Below are 25179 nucleotides of genomic sequence, written 5' to 3'. Positions count from 1 at the left end.
TTGCTCCTGCTTTTAAGTACAAAGAAGAATGTGTGTGGTATGTCAGTGGATGTGTGGTGTGTGGACAGAAGATGTGTGTGCTATGTGCATATGGTGTATGTACATGGTTTATGTAGTTTGGTGTATGGATATTATCAAGGTCCCATAGTTATGGGAACATAAGCTAATGTAGCCTCTGAGGAAATCAATATGGAGGCTCTTGACAGAACTAAAATACTCTATGATCCCGTTGTACAATCCCTGAAGTCCACCTGAAGGGCTCTTGGTCAGCACACCACAGATACACTTGCACATTCATGTTTACTGCCACATCGGTCACAATGGCCACTATATGGAGGCAGCCCAGATGCCACATGAGAGCAGATGAAGAAAGTCTTATGTTGTGCTCAGTGGAGTTTTGTTCAACCATAAAGAGGAATGAAATCACATCATTTGCAGAAAAGTGGCTGGAGACCACCGTGTTAAAGGATATATGTGTGATAGACATAGGGAGAAATATCACATTTTTCTCATGGATATAATTTAGATTTAAAGACCCTCTCATCTTGCCCTCTGCATACTGTTCCTGATTGGCCTTTTGAAGCTCTCGCTGTTTCTGCAATTTGATGTCCACATATGTATATGATGAAATAGAAAAGGATTACATGGGAGAGAATAGAACCTAACTGGGGTGGGAGAAAAACAAAGGATGATGTGGAAAGGAAAAAGGAGACAAAATCACGTGTTCTCTCACTCATATGCAGAATCCAGATTTAAGTGTTGTGTGCTTGCATATGTACATGCGTTGTGGTATGTGAATGTATGCATACTTGAATAAGTGTGCATGCCTCTGTGTGTGTGTGTGTGTGTGTGTGTGTGTGTGTGTGTGTGTGTGTGTGTGTGTGTGTTGAAATGGGCATCTGTTTAGGGAGAAGAGACCAGGAGGAGGAAAGGTAGATAGCATGATGTGATGAATATGTGATGTATAATGATATGCATGTATGAGAATATCATAAGGAACCTGGGTATGTTTGCTTACTGAAATGTCAATAAGAAACATGATGATCACATGTTTAATTGGATGCAAGGCTTCAGGTGGGTACATGGTATATTGTTTGTTTGTCATGCATAGATGGTCCTGAGTTTCATCCTCAGTACCTGAAAGGAATATTCTAATTAGATGGAATTTCTTCATGCCCACTTCAGAAGGTTCTTGAATACATAAAAATAAAATTCTGGGGCTGATTAGTACAATGATTCAGTCTGTTCTAGTTTTCTCTAACAATTACTAAAATATTACACACAGTTTAGACCCAGAAAGAGCTTTTGATCATTGACTCTGTCCTACTTACTGTACAATTTGGACCACAGAGTTCCAGAAAGCTACCCAATGTCACACAGAGCTATCAACAGGTATGGTGAACTGCACTTGAAGATAGTGTCCCTCCTAATCCACAGTGTGTTCCCTTCTCAGACCCTCAGTAATCATATTTCTCTTAATTTCAGCATTAAAATTTGCTGTTGAGATATAATCATTTGGCCCTTAAGATTGGCCAGCCCATTCACTACATGTATCATTTGCTGAGAAAAAAAGTCTCATCCAAGGCACAGAGATGGGCAGAGGACTGAACAACCAAGACTAGATCCTGCTACCAGTAGGGACAAAGCAAATCTAGCATAAAACTACAGAAGCCAAGAAAGCGGAATTTGTCAGAAGAGTCAGTGCTCAGCCTGCTGTGCTTGACACAAGCTATCTCTTGTTCCAGCCAAATAATCCACATTCCATTCCATGTCTGTTCAGGATGCAAGCCCTAGCAATCTACTGTCCATGCTCATCTCCTGGATGCCTGGAACTCCCTGACACCACACCATTTTCTTCACATGTCTTATGTGTCATCTGTACACATCATGGCCTCATCATGAACACAGCTTCCCTGAGAAACATCCAGAATCTACCCTTAAAAGTTGAGCTTCTTTCAAGAGAGCTAATGATGCTATTGTGAGAGATGAAGTAAACTTTAGGATATAGAACCTGGCTGAAGCAAAGGAGTCCTTGAGAGTGGGCTCTTAAGGAACATCTTGTCACTGGCCCCTGCCTGTCTCCTTTTTGCTTCCTGGATGCCCTTAAGTGAACAGCTTCCCTCTACCATCCCCTTACTTCATGATGTGTCTATGGGTTATGGGCAAAAGAAATTCTTCCTCTTTTGAATTTTTTTTTTAGATAATACTAACAGCGATAAATGGTTTAAGATGGAATTTACTGAATCTTGATGGTCAGTTTCATTGTTGTTTGAGAAGGTCTCATGTATACTGGATTGGCCTCAAGCATACTGTGTAGCCTAAGGATGAACTTGAGCTTCTGATCCTCCTGCTTCTACCTCTTGCGTGATCGGATTATTCATGTTTGTCAGTGCTCTGTTATGTGGCACTTGGAGTAAGTAAACCTTGGGCTTTGGAGTGCTAGTCAAGCACTCAGCTAACTGAGCTGCTGGTCAGTTCCTTACTGTTAAGTTTCTCCTTCTCCCTCTGTCTTGCAGATGGCTTCACTGCTGCTGGCAGACCGTGTATGGAAGAAGATACTGTCCCAGTGGCCTCAGATCCTGGGAATGGAGAATCCATTTAATTCTCAGATTGAAGAAGTGTTTGGAGACCAAGGAGGACACTAAATGTCTGCAGACATTCAGAGGGGAAGAGGAGGGTGAATAAACTCTCCCACCCACCCAATTCAGGGGCTGATGTGCCACAGGCCCCTCTTCAGTAGCATTTCTATAGACCACTTTCCTCTCATTTGGGAACAAACCTGAATGACAATGTGATGCCCATGCTTCCCAAATCACGTTGCCTCTGCTCAATCCTAACACACCCTTTAAGGAAGTGCTTCAAGTTGTTTCCAGTTCTGCCTATTACAAATAAAGCTGCTATGGACATAGTTGAGCAAGTGTCCTTGGGGTATTATTGAGCATCCTTTGGGAATATGTCTGAGGTAGATTGATTCCCAGTTTTCTGAGAAACCCCCACATTGATTTCTAAAGTGGTTATACAAGAATGCACTCCAATCAGCAATGGAAGAGTGTTCTCCTTGCTCCACATGCTCTTCAGCATAAATTGTCATTAGTGTGTGTTTTTTTTTTTTTTTCTTCGCCATTTTGGTATATGTTAAGATGGAATTTCAGAGTCATTTTGATATGGATTTCCCCAATGGCCAAGGATGTTGAACATATTTTTTTGTGTTTCTCGGCATTTTGAGATTCTTTTGTTGAAAATTCTGTTTAGGTCTGTATCCTATTTTTTAATTAGATTATTTAAGGTTTTGATGTCTAATTTCTTGAGTTCTTTATATATTTTGGAGATCATCCCTCTGTTTTTTTTTATTTTATTTAATTTTTTATAACAAAGTCCAATTAAATGAAAACAAACATTTATACACAATATTTGGGAATTTGGGCGTCGTTCTTTCCAAACTACTTCCTGCTGGTAAGAGGCGCTGTCTTGGGGGGATTCGAAGAAGATTCAGATATCCTGGCTGTAGTCTGTAGGGCTGTTTTGTCCAGCTGTTTTGAATGTAGGATTAGCTTGTACTCTGTTTCAGGAAGTCTGGCGTGATCAAACCACATTAGTCTGGAAGGAATCCACATCTTTTCATTTTCTGTGGAAACAAAAATAGAAATCCTTTTCCCCAGTAACTTGTCCTTCAACTCTGGCCAATAGCCGGCAGAAGAGCCATCCCTCTGTTAAATATGGAGTTGATGAAGATATTTTCCCATTCTATAGGCTGCCATTTTGTCCTATTGACAGTGTCCTTTGCCTTACAAAAGCTTTCCAGTTTGATGAGGTCCCATTTATTAATTGTTGGTTATAGTGTCTGTACTTCTAGTGTTCTATTCCCCACTTTCTCTTATGTCGGGGACAGTGTAACTGAACTTATGTTGAGGCCTTTGATCCACTTGGGCTTGAGTTTTGTGCAGGTTGATATATAGGTATCTATTTACATTCTTCTATGTGCTGAAATCCAGCTACCCCAGCGCCATTTGTTGAAGATGCTTTCTTTTCCTCCATTATATAATTTTGGCTTCTTTGTCAAAATCAAGTGTTCATAGGTCTGTGGATTTATGTCTGGGTCTTTGATTCAATTCCATTATTCAATATGTCTATTTTTATGCCAATGCCACACTGGTTTTTTATTATTATTATTATTACTATAGCTCTGTAGTAGAGCCTAGATGCCCCTCAGCTGAGGAATGGATAAAGAAAATGTGGTACATTTATATAATGGAATGTCACACAGTTGTTAAAAATGATGACATCAGGAAATTTTAAGGCAAATTGATTTAACTATGTTTATCGATAGTTTTGGGGAGCCTTTTCTAGCTTCATAAATAAGTATGGACAAAGTTATGTAAATATATAAGATTGTTATCACAGAGGCACCTTTGGATTCATTCAAGCACAGATCAAAGGTATTTAACAAAACAATTGCTTATTCCCTAACAATGCAGTCTGAGAACTGTTTGCACAGCACTCACTTTAGGTTAGGTCTTGTAAGTTCTGTGGCTTTGATCTTAAATACCTCACAAAATCTCATGTATTACAGGCTTAGTAATCCTGAGAGGTGCTGAAACTGTTAAAGGGGTAAGGCTAATGAAAAGTGTGAGATCCTTAGGGGCCTCCCCTCAAAAAGGCTTTTAGGACCCCCAGCTCTTTCCTCTTCCTCTCATTTCTGCCCAGCCATGAGATGAGTGCTTCCCACACCATGATGCACTGACATGGGTGCAAAGCAACAGGGTCAATCAGTCATGAGCTACAAAACACTGAGCTACAGCAGCCTTCCTTTTTAAGTTGATTGTCTTGGATATTTGTTAAAGTAGTCAGCTCACCTCATAATAAACAATCTACAGAAGATTTAAAGTGCACAGGAGAATTGTGTTGGTTATATACAAATGCTGTACTATTTTCTACAAGGTACTTGAACTGGATATCCTTGGGAGTCCTGAAGTCAATCCCCCCCAGAGAGATGGAAAGGGGACTCTAGTACAGGATCAGACTGTTATATCCACAGGAATTCTGATCAAGTCTAGCAAACACCTTCTTACCTGTATGTTATTTTCTTCTGTCATTTCTGAATATGCCATAGATCCAGGGTTCAGTCTTTGTATACCCAGGCCCACCTGTTCTCCCAGCATCCTCCTCTCTAGCAATAACATTTTTCTTCATTCTGTTCTGAAAAGTTGGCTTGGAATAGCCCACATGTATGAGATATTAACCACACAGTGGGAAATGGGGAACAATGAAATAACACACAAGTTTCCTCTGTTATGGAGCAGTCTGTAGACTTCCCGGCATCAGCCTCCTTTCCTCACAACAGTGACCTCCTGAGCACATTCTTATAGCACTACTGCCTTCATCCCCTCCCCTCACAGCCCTGATTCCCTTCTTCTGCTTCCCAAATTAACCATCTGCACCCAAATCCTTGTCTCAATAAAGACGAAGTTCAAAGGATAGTGTGGGCATAATTGTGCCATTATCCCCTGTAGATACCTAAATCCTCAGGTGCTCAAGTCCCTCATATAAAACGTCATGGTCTCTGCATAGTAATTACACACATCCTCCTATGTGCTCTATATTGTCTCTAGGTTAATTGTGACACCTAATACAATATAAACACTGTAAATCACTATTGTGATGATTTAATGACAAGGAAAATGTCTGTTTATGCTCACTATGAACACAGTTTTCACAGACCTAACTCCACAATACATGATCTACAGTTGGTTGAATCCACGTTGACTGAATCTGCAGGCACAAAATCCACAATTATCAAGGTTTCATTGCAGTTTTTAAAGAGATGGTTGTTTCTTGGGAGCCTTGGGGGTCATGTATCCTCTCAAACACTGGCTTGGCTGCTTCCAGCAAAGGAAACATACAACGTCCTCATTTCAGGATACTCCAGGCCGTCGCGGCATTTCAGCAGCCAATCATTTCCTTTCCATGAGCTTCTGCCTAGAAGATTCCTTAGTTAAGATTGCATTGAGTCATTGACATGGAGCTCACACTCAGCAGCACTACACAGCACATCAGTGAAGTTTCTCAGCACGTATTTTCTCTTTCAGACATGCAGCATCCTTGACAGAGGCTGTGGATATAACAGCCTTAACCTCTGAGCCATCTCTCCTCCAGGAAGCACAACCACACTGCTTGACAGCATCCACACAATGAAATCACACACACACACACACACACACACACACACACACACACACCCTCACATGACACAAAAGTGTGTCACTAAATATTGCATTAAAAAGACACCTGATCGTGCTAGGACAGCTGAAAGTAGATAGCAAAATGTGTCCTCGGACCTCAGTGGTAGAGTTATGTACTGTCACTGCTCAGCATGGCGTTGCAAACGTACTCTAAGTATTAACTTGGTGCTTTAACAAACTTTAGCAAGTACACAATCCCCACATGGATAGTCTATAAGTAACAAGGATCTATTTTTATACTGAAATATCATTCGTGGCCATCAATTTTTGAAGTTGCAGAGATTATCATAGCACTGTTGGATTTTGTTTTTTACCACCTTCCAAAATGAAATTTGCAAACTATCTAGGCATGGTGGCCCTTGTGTAGCAAGAGATTATGAGTTCAAGGCTGGACAGGACTATAAAGCAAGACTGTGTCTCAAACAACTGAATAAATGTTCTGAGAAAGGAACCTGAGGCTGCTCCAGCATGTATGGGGGTAAGGGGGTCAGGGGAGTATGACACAAAGATTTCTTGCTATGGAGAGTGACGCAATGAGGAGGAGAAAATTCACTATTTGAAATGATCGGAAGCCTCTCTTAAAATCTGAATCTCCTGGATGGTCACAGGGCTGAAGATCTACAGCCAAGAAGTTGGTTCAGCTCATTTCTTGTCCACCATTTTGAGCCAAGCTTCTTCCTTTCCTGAAACCTCAGCACCCTGCACCCTCATGTTCTCTGCAACCACCTGGAAGATGCTGCTTGGAGGAAATGACTCCTGCCTGGTGTCGTCCCTGATAGCAGCATCAAGAGACCAAACTGTCCATGTCTTATCTACTGTGAAGCAGAGAGTCTTTGAACTCCTCTTCCCATGCCAATCGCTTCTGCAGCAGAACTACCAGAGGCAGAGCCTCTCCTGGGCCCTGACTTGCACAGTACACATTCTCTCTGTTCTGCATGGATAAATGGATGCATCAATACGCTATTAAGGTGTCATTTTCTCATTAAATCTGAGAACAGAATCTATGTTTGCCCAATAGGATGAACTTCCTTAATCTGATTTGGCAGATGTTCCAGAATAAATATTCATGTAGTCAGAGACTCTTTTAATCTGGTCTTTTGTTTAGGGTGGGGAGAGGTTGCTTTTTAAGCCCATTTTCTGGGTCAAGTCTTAAAAATCACAATCTCAGAAAACAATGGTCTTGTCATCAATGAATCAATAAAGAGGATTACTTTCTGAAGCTTTTAGATGGATAGAAATGAAGAAAACAAACATACAATGGGGCTTCCAAGGATTTCTTAGGGACTGTGCTCCTGGATGGCTACCTTGTTTTAAGTGAGTCATGTGGGGCATTTACAGGAATCCCTCCACCCTCCCCAGCCCCTACAAGTGTATCTCCTGATCTAGCAAGCTCGGGTGGATAGCAGCAGGATGGGTAGAAGCTAGCACCAAGAGCTTCCAGCAAGCTCCAGGCACTCCAGACCCAGGAGACTTTCCATTTCACTGAGCTTTGCACAAGCTCAGGAAGCCCCTGAGGTGTTCATATTTTTATAGTTATTTCCACATTGTAGCTCTGCAAATATCAGCAGAAGCCAGGACTTAGAGCAAGTATGCCAGGGGAGCAGAGGGCTGCTGAGGCTTGGGTGGAGATCCCAAGATTTCTAACCATCATGGGGAGAACAATGTCTGCTGCCCAGGCTCCAGGAAGAGGGGTCTAGAAATGCAAAGCCAAGGGAGAGTCAGGCCCAAAGTACAGGTGCCTCAGTATACAAACATACATACATATACACACAGACATACATACATGCATACATACATACATACATACATACATACATACATACATGGGTGTATGTATAGATGTGATCCACTTATTTTTCAATGTGAACAGGCTTTTTGAGTGCACATATGTTTGTGTACCACATCTGTGCCTAATACCCTAGTGCCCAAGAAGGCTGGAAGAGAGTATTGGATTCCCTGACACTGGAATTACAGTTCTAAGCCATGGTGTAGGTACAGGAAATCAAACCTGGGTCTTCTGGAACAGAAAAAAAAATGTTCTTAACCTCTGAGCCATCTGTCCTCCACCTCCCCCTTAAGATTTATTTTTATTGTGTTTGGGCAGCTGATGTAATTGGAGGTGGTGCTTACAAAGGCCAGGTGAGGATGCTGGAGCCCCTAGAGCTAGAGGTACAGATGGCTGTGAACTGAACATGATTCCTTGGGGTAGGGAGACAGCAAGCACTCTTAACTGCTGAGCATCTCTCCAGGCCCTGATGCCACAGTCTTATCCTTGTTAAAGTGAGTTTCTCTGCTACTGCCGGCATTGACAAGAGCCATGCTTGCAGAGTGACAATTGGAATCATAGAGCATGTGTTGTTTCATTTAACACTTGGAAAGTCTCCAATGATTTGTACTTTTACATGATGGGAGATGTCATTCTGTATATGTTTCTCATACTGGTTTAATGAATAAAGCACTGTTGGCCAATAGAAAAGCAAGATAGGTGGGACTAGGAGACAAGGAGGATTGGAGGAAGTAGTAAGGAGGAGTCAGGATGGAGAGTCTGGAGAGAACAGAACCGCCATTCCTCCGCTCTCCGTAAGACCACATGGAAATACATAGAAATAAGTTAATACTTAAGACAGAGCTAGCCAATAAGAAACAAGTAACTGCCCAACAGCATAATATCAAATACAGAGTCCCTGTGTATTATTTGGGGTTGGCGCGGCGGCGGGATGAGACCAGTGGCAGGAGAAAAACCTTACACCTTACAAACAATTATATAGCTTGCTCAAGATGCCACATCTCACAAATTATAAAGATATTGCAGCCAGGACCCAGGGTCTATGTTTCTACCTGGTAATCTTCATTGAAAAGTGGATGGGCTATTGTGGATGGATGGAGAGAGGCTCATAAGCACTGCCCCCTCCCAAGTTGTGAGCAGCTAATGGTCACTGATGGAGAGTCATGTTCTTAAGTGATGTAGTCACTGGTACTTTGCCCTCACTCAAGAAAATAACCTCCCACCCATGCTCACTTAGACAAGCCTGATTAGATGCAGTGCCCTCTCCCCCAAAAAAGGGCATGAAGGAAGAATGGGATGTTGCAAAGAAGGATTTCAGTGGAGAAAGGAGCTATGCAAATAATGGGGAAGAATAGGATCAAAATACATTATATGTGTATGAAATTGTGAAGGGATGAATTTTAAAAACTCGTGAACTGGAACATTATGGATTAGTGTCATTTTGTTATATGCCAATTACTTTATGGGGATGTGAGAGACTGGGTGCATGAATGTATGAATTCATGAATGCATGCAGATGCTATTCACCATGATCAAAAGTCAACAAGGAATTTTAAAGACTTCAAGACTGATATTAATACATGTAGTCCTGTAGTTGGGCCATTTTTCTGGCAAACATTGGAAGTCTTTAAAGGGTCACAAGGAAAGTTCATTAAAATGCTACACAGTTTATTGTGACCTGCAATATTTTTACAGGCATATAAAACGAGCTGTGTTTCTATGCTTTTACTGTTATTGATTTCACTACAAGAAAGATACAGGAGAGAAAATAATGTTTTACATCCCTAAACTTCAGACTACACACAGTGTTATAACTTAGAAAGTGGAGAATCTAGAAGAGAAATAGAAAAGGATAACAGGGCTACAGAAAGGGAAGCAAGGTTCCTGGATCACCTTGAATGCACAACTTTACAATTTCAGTGCTGTAATTCATTCCCATCCTAACAAAATGCACAAAACAAAGCCAGAATTTCTTCCCTGTACTAACAAAAAAAAATGTATTAAGCTGATGACTTCTGCTGTGCCATTCAAAGCAGCCGAGTCCACTCACATTTTGCAAACAGCAAGAGGCATTAATTAGATGCTAGATTCTATTGCTGACAACACCGAGGCTGATGAGCTGTTCAGACCAAGTGCACAGCAGGGACTGTAGAGCACCAGAAATGCTGCCATCTGAAGTGGTGACTGTGTTTGCCCTCTGTTTCCTCCCCTGCTGTACTTGGTTCTGCCCTTCAGGTGGAATAGATCACTGTGGCATCATACTTTTTTTTTCCCCCAGAGACACAAGAGAAAATAAAGAGCTATCGGAGGTATGAGCAAATACCAAATTTTGGCAAGTCTGTCAGAGTTCTTGGCACCTACAACACTTCACATTCTAGAGAATGTTAGAGGTGATGTAACATAATGTATGCAATTAATATCCGGCCTTAGTTTGAATGTTGGCTCAGTTGTGTGACTTTGGTAAAGCTACTTGCCTACTCCAACTCTCAAATTTACCACACTTTTCTTTCTATCTTATACTTAACAAGAGAGTTCTGTGGGTGCTGGATGAAATAACACATCCAGTACTCCCAGTACAAGTCTCCAGTACCTTATCTATATACTCCAATTCAAAAAGTTCTAAAAATCACAACTCATTTAAATCCCAATCCTCACCTGCTGTGATATGACACCATTTGTTCTTTATCCCTCTAAACAGAAGTATTTATATTTCCTTGCAGAAAAATGGGGTTATTGAATATTTCTCTCGATCCTTTAGCATGACACATTACATATGGTCTATGCATAAGATTAGCTTTACAATTTATTTTAAAATTTTTTATGTTTAATTTTGTGTGTGTGCACGTGTTGCCTTTGGAGGCTAGAAGAGGTTGTTTGGAACAACAAACTATTGTGAACCACCAAAGAAGATGCTGGGAATCCATGCTCTTAACCCCTGAGCCATCCCTCCAGCTCCTCTATAAATTCAAAACACTCTGTTCTGAAACAGATCTGGCCCCAAGAATTTTAGGAAAGAGACAATGTACCTCATGGCCTCTTTCATTAATAATCCATAGAGTTCCTGTTTCCATTTCACTGAATTCCAAGGCTTCAGTGCATGGTTTCTGCACTTTCTGAATTCCTGGGAACTGACTATGGCAACTATGGAGTGCATTCCAGCATACTAGTGATTGCAGGGTCATCTTCCAAGAGAAAAACTATTCTTTTTTTTTCTTAATTTTTAATTAGATTTTATTTATTTACTTTGTGTTCACAGATTTGGGGTGACACACACTTTATTATCAGAGAATAACTGGTGGGAGTCAGTCTCTTCTTCCATCATGGGGATCAAAGAACTAAGTCATCTAGGTGGGTATCAGGTGCTTTTGCCCTCTGAACCATTTCTCTGGCCCAAGAAGGATAGTTTCTAAGAAAATCATATGGCCATCTCCAGCCAGTCCTGGAATCTCAGGGACACAAACTAAGACACAGTGCTTTATTCACAGACACCGTGGGACAGATGAGTAGAATCAAGGCATTCAATCTGAAAATGACAGACCACTCTGAGAAGAACATACCTCACAACAAACTTAAGCATTAGAGGGCCAGTCCACTCTGCAGCAGATGGTTGGCAGCTAAACATCTGCATAGAGCTAACCTACGGAGTCTGGGATCTAAGAAGCAGAGGCTAGTGAGAAGTGTCAGTTCTCCATTTCAGGCTGCTTAATTTTCTCACACATGTTGTTCTGGAAAATGTGTTGCACTTGTAAACATACTTAGCTGCAATTATAGCTGAGCTCATAATTAACCTTAACTTGGTTAAAAGCATGTGTAACCCATCTTCAATCTCCCTCATCTCTGAACAGGATACCAAAGCAACTTGCCAAGCCACTAGAGACATGTTGGCATCATCTAGTGGTAAATATGAGAAACTGCAACTGTGCATATACAGCCTTCACCTAAATTACAAATTCAATCCTCAGCTGAGAGAGACAGGCCAGTATTATTTCCTCAAGTGCTTGACCTCCTCCAAGAATTTCTATAACTCTGAAAATCCACACTTGTAAGCCTCAAAGTTTTCTTTAAAAAAAAAAGTTGGTTTTTAAAAACCCTGTCTTATGAGAATAAAGGCACACGTATACACATACAAGCCCCAGGTTCCCAGAACCCAACATTCTTTTAGTCTGCTTCAGAACATGTTAAATATATTAAGTGAATGATAATAAGTACAAGAGTGTTTTAGAAATCATTCTTAGCCTGTGGGGTAAAAGTCAAAATTGGAAATACCTAAAATTCTCCTGCCATTGTAGATATTTGAGATGAGGCAGGCAATGAGCATTCTCTCAGAACTTGAGGATACTGCAGCTTGTATCATGTGTGTTTGTTGACTACATGTATGTATGTGTACCACATGTATGTAGTGCTGGAGTTACAGAAAGGTTTGAGCCACCATGTGGGCACTGGGAGTCAAAGCTAGATCCTCTGGAAGAACAGCCAGTGCTCTTAACAGCTGATCTCTCCAGCCCTTGCAATTTGTGCCCCTATTTCTTTCTCTCATTTTCTGGAAGGTCTACTGTGCCACTACACCTCCAAACAGCAAGGAACCATGGACTGAAACTTCTAATGTGTAAGAGAATAGGCCTTTACCCCCTTTAAGTTGCTTCATCTTGAGTCACTGTGACAGAAAGCTGACACACCAGGACAAGAGACTCAGGCACCTCCATCACTCACATTTGGCAGGGACTCACGGAGAGACAGAGGAGTGGGAAGGCTTTATGGGAAACGTGGAATGCTTCCTGTGTCTCTAGCTAGAGATGATGGGGGCACTAACTGGCAGTGGAGCAGTCTTTGTAATTGGCAATGGAAACACATTCAGCTTTATTCTCTTGACCGGAAGGTGGACACTGTAACAAAAGTTAGGGTAGGTGTCTGATAGGAATCTTAGCTCTTGGAAGTCACTGTTACAAGAGTTAATGTGTCTTCCTAGAGTGCTTGCTCTATGTGGCCTGATTTCTCAGCTGGCTTTCTGTGTTGGTTGCTATAGATGACAGGGTGGCACCCTGGGCTGGTCCCTCCAGGCAGTGTGACCTGTGACAGCTTAACTTTTATCTATGATGATTTCTTCAAAAGGTTCCATTGATTGATGATTCCAAGGTAGAAAAACAAACAAACAAATGCAAAGCCCACATTTTGGAAATCACTGTGTTACCTGATCATTTAATATGTAGCACATTAATGTAATTGAAATTAAAACTTCTTACAAAGATAATAGCACTTCTACCCCAAAGGAGACACAAATAATAACTTTTATTCATTGTCTCCAGTCTTTCCATGAGTAAAAGCAAATATGACCTTATAGTCTTCTTTTCCTCCTTTTTCTGTAGATTACTGTTGTCCTTGGGAATGAATGACAACCAGTGTGTTTCCACAGTAGCTCACAAAGGATTTCCACGCCTTATCTTCTATCTGTATAGCACACCCCACGTGGGAGGGGGGAGGTTAGACTCTAATGCACTCCTTACTGGTGAACACAGACTACTTTCATCAGAATTATATTGACTATATTTTATAGTTACACAGATGCATAGCTTACATTTCCTTGTTGCTGTGACCAAACACTGACGAGAAGCAACTGAAAGGAAGAAGTGTTTATTTTGGCTCACAGCTGGACAAGAGATACTGTCCATCATGGAGAAAAGTCCTGATGGCAGGAGTACGAGGCAGCTGGACAAGTGACATTACATCTGCAGTCAGAAGCATGGAGGGATGTTGCCTGGTGATCAGCTCAATTTCTCCTTCTTTTCAAGAGCTTTGTATTGTTATTGTATGTGTGCAAGTGTCTTGCCTATGTTTACGTCTGCATGTCTCATGCATGGCTTGTGCCCTTGGAGACCAGATGAGGGCATCAAATTTTCTGGCACTGCAGCTACAAATAGTCATGAGCTGCCAGGTGGATGCTGAGAATTGCTCTCCCTCTGGAAAGGCAGCCAGTGCGTCTTAACTGTTAACACCATCCATCCAACTCCATTTTCTCATATTTATTCAGTTTGGTACCCCAGCCTATGAGATGGTATTGCCCACACTTGGCATGAGGATACTGAGGAAGAACTCTTTGTATCATAATATTTTTTATTTAAATTTGAAAGAAGCTTCCTTTATATGACAATCCCAGTTCTCCCACCTTCCCCTCCTCCCTGTCTCCCTCTCAACCCCCATGTTATCCCCTTTCTGCTCCTTTCATGGGAGATCTTAAAAATCTGTCATATCAATTGGAGCAGGGCCTAGGCCCTCCTCCGATGTGTCTAGTCTGAGGGAGTATCCCTCTATTTGGAATAGGCTCCCAGAGTCCATTAATTTACAAGGGATAAATAGTGATCCACTACCAGAGTCCATAGACTGCCCAGTCCTCCAAATTAACACCAACATTCAGGGGGTCTGGGTCAGTCCTATGCTGATTTCCCAGCTGTCAAACTGGAGTCCATAAGCTCCCTCTTGTTCAGGTCAGCTAATTCTGTGGTTTTCCCCTGCCTGGTCTTGTCCTCTTTGCTCATCACTCCTCCCTCTCTGCAACTGGATTCCAGGAGTTTGGCTCAGTATTTGGCTGTAGGTGTCTGCTTCTGCCTCCATCAGCTACTGGATGAAGGCTATAGGATGGCATATAAGGTAGTCATCAATCTCATTAGCAGGAAAAGGCATTTAAGGTAGCCTCTCCACTATTGCTTAGATTCTTAGTTGGGGTCATACTTGTAGATCTCTGGATATATCCTTAGTGTCAGATTTCTATTATGGTATCTCTTTTCATGCTCTCCTCTATTCCTTCCCTGACTCAATCTTCCTGCTACCTCTTATCATCCTCTCCCCTCCTCGTCTCACTTTCTCTTTCTCCTAACTCCCTCTCCCCTCCCCCCACACTCCCATTATGCTCAGGAATCTTGTCCCTTTCCCCTTCTCAGGGAGACCCAGTATGTCTCTCTTAGGGTCCTCCTTGGTTCCTAACTATTCTGGAAGTATAGATTGTAGGCTGGTAATCCTTTACTCTATGTCTAAAATCTATATATGAATGAGTACATACCATGTTTGTCTTTTTTGTGACTGGATTACCTCACTCAGGATGGATTCATCTAGTTCCATCCATTTGCCTGTGAATTTCAAGATTCCATTGTTTTATTTCCAATGATTCCATTGTGTAAATGTACCACATTTTCTCCATCCATTCTTCAGTTGAGGGGCATCCTGATTACATCCAGATTGTGGTTATTACAAATAATGCTGCTATGAACATAGTTGAACTGATGTCCTTGTTGAATAAATGTGCATCTTGAGTGGAGGGCAGGCTCTTCGTGGGGGGGGGGGTAATGTGTATCAGAGAACCTGGAGAGCTCTCGCTGGGGAAATGACACAGGCGGAGTGAGATTCGGGGCCAATCCAGGGAGTTCCCAGGAAAGGGTGTGGGGGTATTTAACCCAAACTGGTCACAGAATCACCTCTAGCAGAGGCCTGGCAGCGGGGGGTCAAATATCCAGCAGCCAGGGACACAGGATGGTCCCGTGTGGATAGGCAGATCTGGCCTGGGCCTGGCACTTTCCAGCTGATGATGGGAGATGTCATTCTGTAAATATGTTTCTCTTATTGGTTAATGAATAAAGCACTGTGGGCCAATAGGAAAATAAGATAGGTGGGACTAGGAGACAAGGAGGAAAAAGGAAATAGTAGGGAAGAGATCCAAGATGGAGGACAGAGAGCAGGATGCCAGCCCCTCTCTCTGGTAAGATGAGACCAGTGGAAATACTTAGATTAATAGAAATGGGTTAATATTTAAGATAGAGCTAGCCAATAAGAAACATTAGAAACAGGCCACCAGCTTTATATCTAATACAGTGTCTCTGTGTGTATTATTTGGGGTAAGGCGGTAGGATCAGACTGGTGGGGAAAAAACACTCATAACATAATGGCATCCACAACGTGGCTAATAAGAACTTACACTTAAAGCTTAACAAAAGCTTAAAAAGGGGCTTTAGAAACAAAAGAACAGAGATAAGCAAGGCTTCTTGGTAGCAGCATTTTTCTTGGTTGGACTCTGTTTTGCTAGAGACAAACAGATTTGCATGGCTCCTTTAAGGGAGGTTTCCTGACTTGGCATAAGCAGCAAAAAACTCTGCAAGGTTTAAAGAGCTCTGCTAAAAACTGAATGATGTGTACAAATGCTGGCAATGGCAGTGACCACATCTCCAAGCCAGCAGCATGCTGCTGGGTGGCAGTGTAGACCAAGGCAGTGAGCACAGCTATCAGTTCTGGCGGTAAAAGGACCCTCTGCCATCTTGGATAAGCCGTGGCTAACACAGCTGTGGCTTTCATTTTAGCAATGTTGTTGTTTACCAGATAAAAGACTCGTGGCCAGAAAAAGATAAAGATTTACAGTAAAGACATATTCAGATTAAGAAAAACCTCTAAAGATGAAAAACTTTAGTTTGCAAAACAAGGATGTAGGAAAGGGGCAGGAGAATAGTTCTTGCAAGCAGAATATAGACATGGACATGGTTGGGAAGATCAGAAATTATGAGAACAAGAAAGGTTACTATGGAGATGGGGCTAGTGGTTATATACTAGGCTGATCTTGTTAAATAGGGCTAGTTGCTGAATCATCAAACCTTTGTGGAATAACTGAAGGCTCTAAATGTACAGCCAAGAAAAAGCTAGAGTATGAAAGACTCTAGTTTGCAAAGAAACAAAGGATAAGAAGTTTCTCACAGGTCTTTGCTCACCACAAGGAAATAGGCCCCCAACCCTGGAACAAATGGTTCCAGATGAATAGCCCTTTCTGGGTCACACCTGGCCAATGGACAGTCTGGGGTCTTTCCAAGACATTCTATGGTTTTTCCTTTAAAGAAGAACAGGTCACACCTGGGTGATCTCTCAAACATGAGATCATACTTTGTAATCAATCACCTTGTGCCCCATGCATACACACTGATTTGCAGTTTTTCTCTATAAAAAGGAGCCTGAACCCTTTGGGGGGTGTGCAGCTTTCCCGGAGATTGCTGACACCCAAGAGCACTCGTTCAATAAACACCTCTTGCTGCATCTCCTGGTTTTGGTGTTTGTGTCACAGGGCTCTCCCATGGGCCCATCAGGACCCCGAAATTAGGGTCTTACAAAGGTTTACAGTGTGCTTTAAAATATAGGTAGGCTTGGGAGAGAAAAAGAAAAGCTGGGTGTGGTGGCACCCCCTTTAATTCCAGCCCTCAGGAGACAAAGGCAAGCAGATCTCTGTGATTTCAAAGTAAACCTGGTATACAGAGTTAATTCCAGGACAGAGAAAAGTTACACAGAAAAACCCTGTCTCAAAAACTGAAAGAATAGAAGGAGAAGAAATAGAGTAATAAAAAAGCCACATAAAGATGGAAAGCACAAAGAGTCTGGATAGTATATGCTGTTCTCCTGTCTTTGACTGCTGGTAGGGGGCACTGTCATGGAGATCCTAAGAAGACAAAGAAATCTTGGCTGTAGTGGTCTATAAGACTGCCTTGTCCCAGGGACAATGCTTCTGGGGGTCTTGCTTGATCAAACCATGTTAGTCTGGAAGGAATCCACAGCTTTTCATTTTCTGTGGAAACAAAAATAGAAATCCTTTTCCCAGTAATCTGTCCTTAGATTTAAATTTTGGAGTCAAAGAATTTTTAAAATATATATATTGAATTAATCCAGCAGCATTTATTTTAACAGTTGTTACTATTTCCTCAGCAGTCAAAGAACGATGCCCAAATTCCCAAATGTTGTCTATATGTTTGTTTTCATTTAAATTGGGTTGGTTATAAATGGTTAAGACCACAACCAATCACTTTGTAAAGGTAAAAAGGGGATTATGGTATAGATATGAATACTTTGCTTTGGAATGGATTTTCATTTATTGATACAAATTTAAGGTCAATTTTGTGATATGTATACTTCTCTTGTTTAGGTATTGTGTTTATATAGCTCATTTTAAAATGTATAATTAAGTACAGATTATAGATAGTTATCTATGATAGTCAAAACTTAGAATTAAATTATGTTTTCAAGATGTATTTGAGATGTATAGGCACTCTTCAACCTTTCAAATACCTACAGAATATGGCACTTAAAACGGTTTAGGGTTTTTCTTAACAGTGAGACAAAACTGCTCCTGATAATACCACCTGCATTAGAAAGGAAGATGGACATCGAAGAAACGTGTTATGGCGTTTATTTCCAATATGGTAAAACTAGCCATTTGGGCAAGATACGGCTTTTGTGTAGACTGTTTGACTTTATGCTGTATATGCTGGACATGCAGGACCCACAGAAAAGTGACTGCTGATGCAGGATGAACATTGCTACAGGGTTCCTGCTTCATAAAAAGAGTCTGCCAGACAGCCTGCAGCACACAGAAAAAAGTGACTGACAAACTGCCAATGCAGGTGGACAGTTTAAAGTTTCCTGCTTTGCTGAGGAGTCTGCCAGACACACTATGGCCTTTAGGCTGAAGATGGATTGCAGAAGAACTTCAGGTGACTGACAAGGCAAGATGTCTCTGTCATTTCTAGAGTTTATATATTATCCTTCTGTAGTCTTTGATGGAGTTGAAGACAGATAGTTATGGTTATTGTTTTCCTTAGTTAAGATTAAAGATAAGTTACATATAAAACTTTAGACTCAAAAAGATAGGATAAGTGATAGAATATTTTCTTTAAATCTTGCTAAATGTTAATGGACTAAATATTGTTAACTGTGATTCTTATTTGATAACTGTTGTATGCCATATTTTGCTATGCTATGGTAAAACCCTTCTTTTTATTTTAGACAGAGAAGAGGAAATGATGGGAGCTGCCATTCTGTAAATATGTTTCTCTTATTGGTTAATGAATAAAGCACTGTTGGCCAATAGGAAAGCAAGATAGGCGGGACTAGGAAACAGGGAGGAAAAAGGAAGTAGTAGAGAGAGATCCAAATGGAGGACAGAGAGAGCAGAATGCCAGCCCCTCTCTCCAGTAAGACGAGACCACAAGGTAGTACTTAGATTAATAGAAATAGGTTAATAATTAAGACAGAGCTAGCCAATAAAAAGCCCTAGCCATTGACCAATAGTTTATAAATTAATATGTCTTTGTGTGTTTGTTTGGGACAAAGCAGCTGTGGGACCAGGTGAGACAGAAACCTCCATCTTCAGTCACCCAGATCAGTATGACCCTTGTGGCAACATGCCCCTTAGACACCAATATGTAGTCAGGTGGCTGACCAGACCCCACACATCTACATGGCCCTCAGTGGTAACAGGAGCCATAGACATCAACTCAGACCCTGGCTACTCCTGGCTACAGACCCAGACATGGCTCTAGGCAGCAGTTCATGTTTGGACATCACCATGACCCAATGTAGTAGCACAGATCACCTTGATCAGTATGGACCCATCAGCAGCATGGCCCTCAGACACCAACATGGACTCAGGAAGCTGACCAGACTCTGGTCATCCAAATGACCCTCGTGGCAACAGGAATCACAGACACAAACTCAGACTATGGTTGCTGTAGGACTGTGGACCCAGACATGATGCTCAGCAACAACCTGGGTCCAGATATCACCCTGGCCTCAGGTAGCAACATAAGCCACTCAGATCAGTATGGCCCTAGTGGCAGCAGCACAGCCCTCAGACACCATCATGGTCACAGGCGGCATCCCAGACCCCAGGCATCCTTATGACCTTTGATGGCAACTGGTAGTGGCTGTATATTTGTTCATCATAATGGCACCTATCTGCCTGGTGCCTTGAGAGACCAGGTGAACCTGTGTGTGTCTTCAGCCAACCCCAACTGTGAGGACCCACGGTGGTCTGTACATGACTTTCACCTGCCTGGGCTGAGTGGCACCACGCAGGCCTGTGGGTGCTTTGATCTAGCCCCAACTGTGAGGACCCAAACAGGCCTCAAAACAGTTTATAATCTTGGGTTTTTGTTGTTGTTGTTTTGTTTTGTTTTGTTTTGTTCTGTGGGGATAGAACTGACAGAATCCCATATACATTATTTATTATACTGGCTTCCAAGAAATCATCCTGGTAGTTTATCAATGGCTGTCTTATGATGAAAAGGCTGGTAGTTGTTCAGTCCATGAGTCTGGATGTCTCAGAAGTCCAAGTCTTAAGTCCAATGGGATTCCTAGAGAGCTTCCAATCTCCATTCTGTTTTAGAATCTTAAAAATACTGACAGGACCTGAGGGGATGAACTTCTCAATGAGAATGAGGGCAAAAAAACAAAGAATGAATTATTCCTTTCCCACATGCTTTCATCTGGGCTGCCACATGGAAGTGTGGTCCATATTTAGACTAAGTCTTTATGCTTCAAATAATCTGATTAAGAAAGTCCCTCACTGGAATGCCCTACCTATTGGTTTCTAGCTGATTTCATATACAGTCAAGAAAAGGCATCACAGGGAGTACCTCTCATTCCCAAAGGCCTGCTCAGGAACAGAATGAAACTATTACAGGTACACCCTTCAGACAGTGTATAAATTCAGATTCATATGGTTGTGCCAAGTCATAACCTCTTCTTTTGATAAATTCATACCAAAATGAAAGTTAGTGCCTCAATTTCAGATAGTCTCACAGGTAAACCAGTTGTCTGGACTTTTAGTTAAGGAATATGATTACTATCTGCATTTATACTGGCCACCTGGGGTAGGTCTGGATTTCATTATGCCTTAAAATAATGCAGGTTAAAAATAAGAGGAGGAAGGTCTGAGAAAAGGGCTTTGTTGAAGTCCGTTGTTTTTTTTTTTTTTTTTTTTTTTTTAACCTTTTACAAATTAATTCCCACTAGGCAGTGACTCTTTATCAAGGTCAGAAATGACAGCATCTTCCAGCCCGCTAATGTTATTCATTTCAAAACATGTCAAAAGCTGCCTGGAGATGACTTCTCTATTTTGTTGTCAAACCTATCATTTAACCTTACAGCTATGCTTACTGCTGCTCAGCCAAAATTATAGAATTAGGAGTTCAGTTTATGAAAAAAGCCTTAGAACTTTTCTTCAAATATTTTTAGCTAACAATCACAAAACATTCCTTAAAATAAACAGGAAGAACAAAATTCTTCATATTTCAAAAGAGGAAAGTATTAAAATTCAATTCAATAGGAGCCCTTGTACCTGAGATAATGAATTAATTGAAAAAGTCAATATAGGTGGGCATGCACTGTGAGTGATTACATTGGCGTCTCAAACATTCCTCTTCATTCACCAGCTCTATTGTAAGGATGGCTCACTATTTGTGCTGAAGTCTATAGAATGAGCTATCGAAGCTCCCAGTCTATGCCATACATAAGCAGCCATGTAGACTATCCTTGTCTCTAAAGAGAATCAGCATTTAAAGAGACTTGAGAAGGAATTTCAGAGTGCTCTTCTCCAAAGTTTCTATTATTTTCCCTGTTTATATACACATAATATAGCAGTGGTTTGTAGAGTCCCCTGGAGTTCTCAGCGTAGGAAAGGGATTGGTTTTTGAGCTGTTTATATGTTTGACTATGTCATTTACAGTGTGTCATTTACAATAACATTTACAGCTGGTATGATCAGGTTTGGGAACAAACACTATCGACTCTTCTGACATTTGCTTATGGAAGCAGAAGTGCACACACCTGTCACAGAGCCTCTGGCCTCTGGCAGTTACAGGTCAGCAATTTCATAAAGGAATGAGCAGTTTAGTGTGAGAGAGATTTCTTGGAGGTTGGAGGGTCTAATGAATGTGTTTCAGTGTCACTAAGAAGAAGATATGGAGCACTCTAGGGAATGCAAATGAAAGAAGCCAAAAAGGCTACAAGGGGTTGCTGTGTGGTGGATGAACACAATGAAGCCACACTCACTTTAATGTCACACTACTTCAGAACATCAGCATAGAGCTGAGTATTCCTGTTCAAGGTCTCACAGCTGCAGTCAATGTGCCATCAGATTTTGTGCTTTTCTGAAGCAGGACCCTCATATGAGTTCATGGGATGGTGGCAGAATTCAGTTATGGACATAAGATTGGAACCTTGACTTCGAGAAGATTCACCCAGTTCCATGCTCCATGATGCATCCCACATATAGTTCATGTAATGAGAATCCTTGCTGCTTTGAAGCTAGTATGAAGGCTTCCCTCTGAAATATACTCAGATTGCATCTTCAACTTCAAAGCCAGGCTTGAATGGACAACTGGATGACATTCACACTCTCAGTTTTATAACCCATGTAGGAGAGAAATACTATCACCTTCACCTTGTCCTGCTGTTAGAAGTATGTCATGTGCTTCTCTCACACATATTAAACAAGAATATATTTCACTGGTGGAGGTCTTGGGGTGCGTCATGCCAGAAAAGAGCAGAGTCTGAGTACTTGTGGGAATGTGAAAACAGTGAGCTGGGGAAAGATCGGCTGAGAACAGGCAGATAGCTAAAAAGCTGGGTCCTAGAAGAAAAAGAAACTCGTGGAGCTAAGTTCAACCATTTAGCATGACAATCTCATCCACAGAATATTCAATAAAAAGTTATAGTGATCTTCAAAGACAGAGGCGGAATTTAGGTTCTAGTTTCCCTTTTTATTGTTTGGTTTGTTAAAAGTTTAATTCTCTATTTGACACAATCCCTCTCTTACAAAATGAAAGCAAGTGGAAAGGTTTTATTTAACTATTTAATGAAATAATAAGCAGAAAGACAAAAGAATTTGGAAAAAAAAGTGCATTTGACAACTTCACATATAACAGTAGGAGGGTGAAAGCAGATATGTGAGTATTGAGTTAGGTATACAACTGAGTAACTCTCTGTGAAGTCACACAACTGTAATATGTGGGATTCTATACTGCCAAACCAACACACACCCGGGAGGGGGTGTTATATACCAGTTTTCAGTAAGTTAGTCTCTAACTTGATGTGGCAGTTGAAAATACCTTCAGGGGTAAAGCAAGGAGTCTCAGTAGGTTAAAGCACTTGCAAGAAATGGGGAAGGAAACAAGTGGTTCCACAAAGTTGTCCCCTGATCTCCACATGGGCACATGGCATGCATATGTACACACACACACACACACACACACACACACACACCTTTTTAAAATGCTTTTAAGCTGGGCATAGATGACTAATGTCTGGAATCAAAGCACTCTTGAGGTAGAGGCAAAATGATGAGGTGGAAAGAGGACCCTTCATTCCCTGGTGGCAAGAATTTAAATCAGTACAGCCACTCTGGAAATTTGTATGGGGAAAATCCCCAGAAAACTAAAAATAAATCTGCCATATGACCTATATACCACTCTTTGGCATATGCCTAAACTACTCAACATCCTACTCCACAGACTTGCTTAATAATGTTCATTGCCCACCCTATTCACAATAGCCAGGAAATGGAAACAACCTAAATGTCCTTCAACATACAAAAATGCAAACGTGGTGTGAATACACAATTGAATACCATTCAGCTATAAAGAAGAAACATGAAATTATTAAATTTGCAGGTAAATGGATGGTCCTATGAAATATTGGGTGAGGTGGCCCAAACTCAGAAAGATAAATACTGCATCCTCTTTCCCATCTATGGCTCCTAGCTCCAAGTGCTCAGAGTATATAATGTGAAAGTAACTGCAGAAGCCAGGTAAGTACAAAGGGACCATGAGGTAGGGGGTGCCACTTGAGAGGGAAATAACAGGTCCCCGGTGGCATGAAGTAGGAAACAGGATGATGGGGAGGAGGGAGGATAGTCAGTACAGAAGGAGAAGGAGGGATGGAAGACGAAACAATAAGACCAGGACTCCTATTGCTTTATATTTATAAATTATACCCAATACATATAAGTGTATTACACAATATCTCTCTCTCTCTCTCTCTCTCTGTGTGTGTGTGTGTGTGTGTGTGTGTGTGTGTGTGTGTGTGTGTAAATTAAGCCACTGGGCTGACAATATCCCCACAAGAACTTTAAACTAACAAAACCCCCAGTAACAGGCACAAGAAACCTTAGAGTAGTCCAATTGACTCCCTAAACAATATAGATTATATATGTATGTATCTCCTGGTTGTCTCTCAGGGGTTGAGGGTGAGACTCTGTTGCTAAAGAGACCACATGGTTAGAACATGGAACTCTGATAATTTAAACAGGATCTGACCTGAAAGTCTTTCCTGCAGTCTAGCTTTCATGATTCCAGAAAATACTATGTAAGCTGTTATGGCTGTTCTTGGTTATTTCACTACATATGAAATTAACTAAGAGGCCGGGTACACCTGTGCAGTATTTTGTCTTAATTACATCACTTGAAGATCCAATCTGAATCTTTGAAATGGGAAAATCCAGCTTTACTCCAGAACTTTTGGGATGGGAAAATTCAACTTTAATTAGGGCCACACATTTTTCTGGCATTCTATATAAAGGACATGGAAGAGCTCTCTTCCGCCAGCTATTGGCCAGAGGCGAGTCTGGGCCCAATTGGGGCTGCCTGTCCCCTACAACCTCTTTTCCCCCCTCCCCCGCCCGAACTCCCTGGGTTGGCCCCTGATCCTGCTGCTCCTGTCTCCTGTCCCCATCGAGAGCACGCTTGGAGCTCTGATACACCCCCAACCATCCCCACCGCCAGCCTACGCCCCCCACCCTGTGCCCTACCCCACCCACGGTCCTGCCACTCTGGTTGAGCACTGGGACAGAGGGTGGAGCCAACAGTCCACCCTACTTCGGAGACTTCTCAGAGCAACTCTGAACAAAGGAGACCTGACTATCCACTCGGGACCACCTGTAATTTCCACTGGCTTAGTCTCTGACCCTGCCTCCAGTCCTCTGCTGGAGTCCCGGGCCCCTCCCAGAGATCCGCCTATCTCTGCAGGTCCACTCAGAGTTCCTGCAGGCAAGATCCTTGACCCCCAAATCCTAGCCTCTACCAAAGAACAAGGTCTCAGCTGGAGAGTGCCAGTTTCTAGTGAGATCCCACTATCCTGCAAAACCTTCTCAAGTTCCAGATCAGCCCTTGCCCTCTTCCGCCAGCTATTGGCCAAAGCTATTGGCCAGAGCTATTGGCCAGAGGACCACTGTATCTGCTTACATCTTCTTCTGGATCCTCATCCTTGACCCATCCCTGGATCCCTGTCTGCGGAGAAACCTCCTAGAGAGCTTGGACCACACAGAGCTACAGATACTGAATCTCAGACCCACATAAGCCTATC

General features: G+C 41.8%; 1 protein-coding gene across 1 annotated transcript in view; it reads left to right on the top strand.

Moving 5' to 3' along the window:
* Aoah (acyloxyacyl hydrolase) overlaps positions 1 to 2913 on the top strand; it is a 188937-nt gene extending 186024 nt beyond the window's left edge. Inside the window, exon 21 of the mRNA XM_051194658.1 lies at positions 2517 to 2913. Coding sequence (XP_051050615.1) covers positions 2517 to 2645 — 129 coding nt within the window. The 3' untranslated portion in view covers positions 2646 to 2913. The remainder of the gene's footprint in view (positions 1 to 2516) is intronic.
* Positions 2914 to 25179: the final 22266 nt, after the last annotated feature.

The sequence above is a fragment of the Phodopus roborovskii genome, unplaced genomic scaffold (genome assembly GCF_943737965.1).
Source record: "Phodopus roborovskii unplaced genomic scaffold, PHOROB, whole genome shotgun sequence".
Taxonomy (NCBI): Eukaryota; Metazoa; Chordata; class Mammalia; order Rodentia; family Cricetidae; genus Phodopus; species Phodopus roborovskii.
This window is presented reverse-complemented; position numbering and strand designations above follow the sequence as displayed.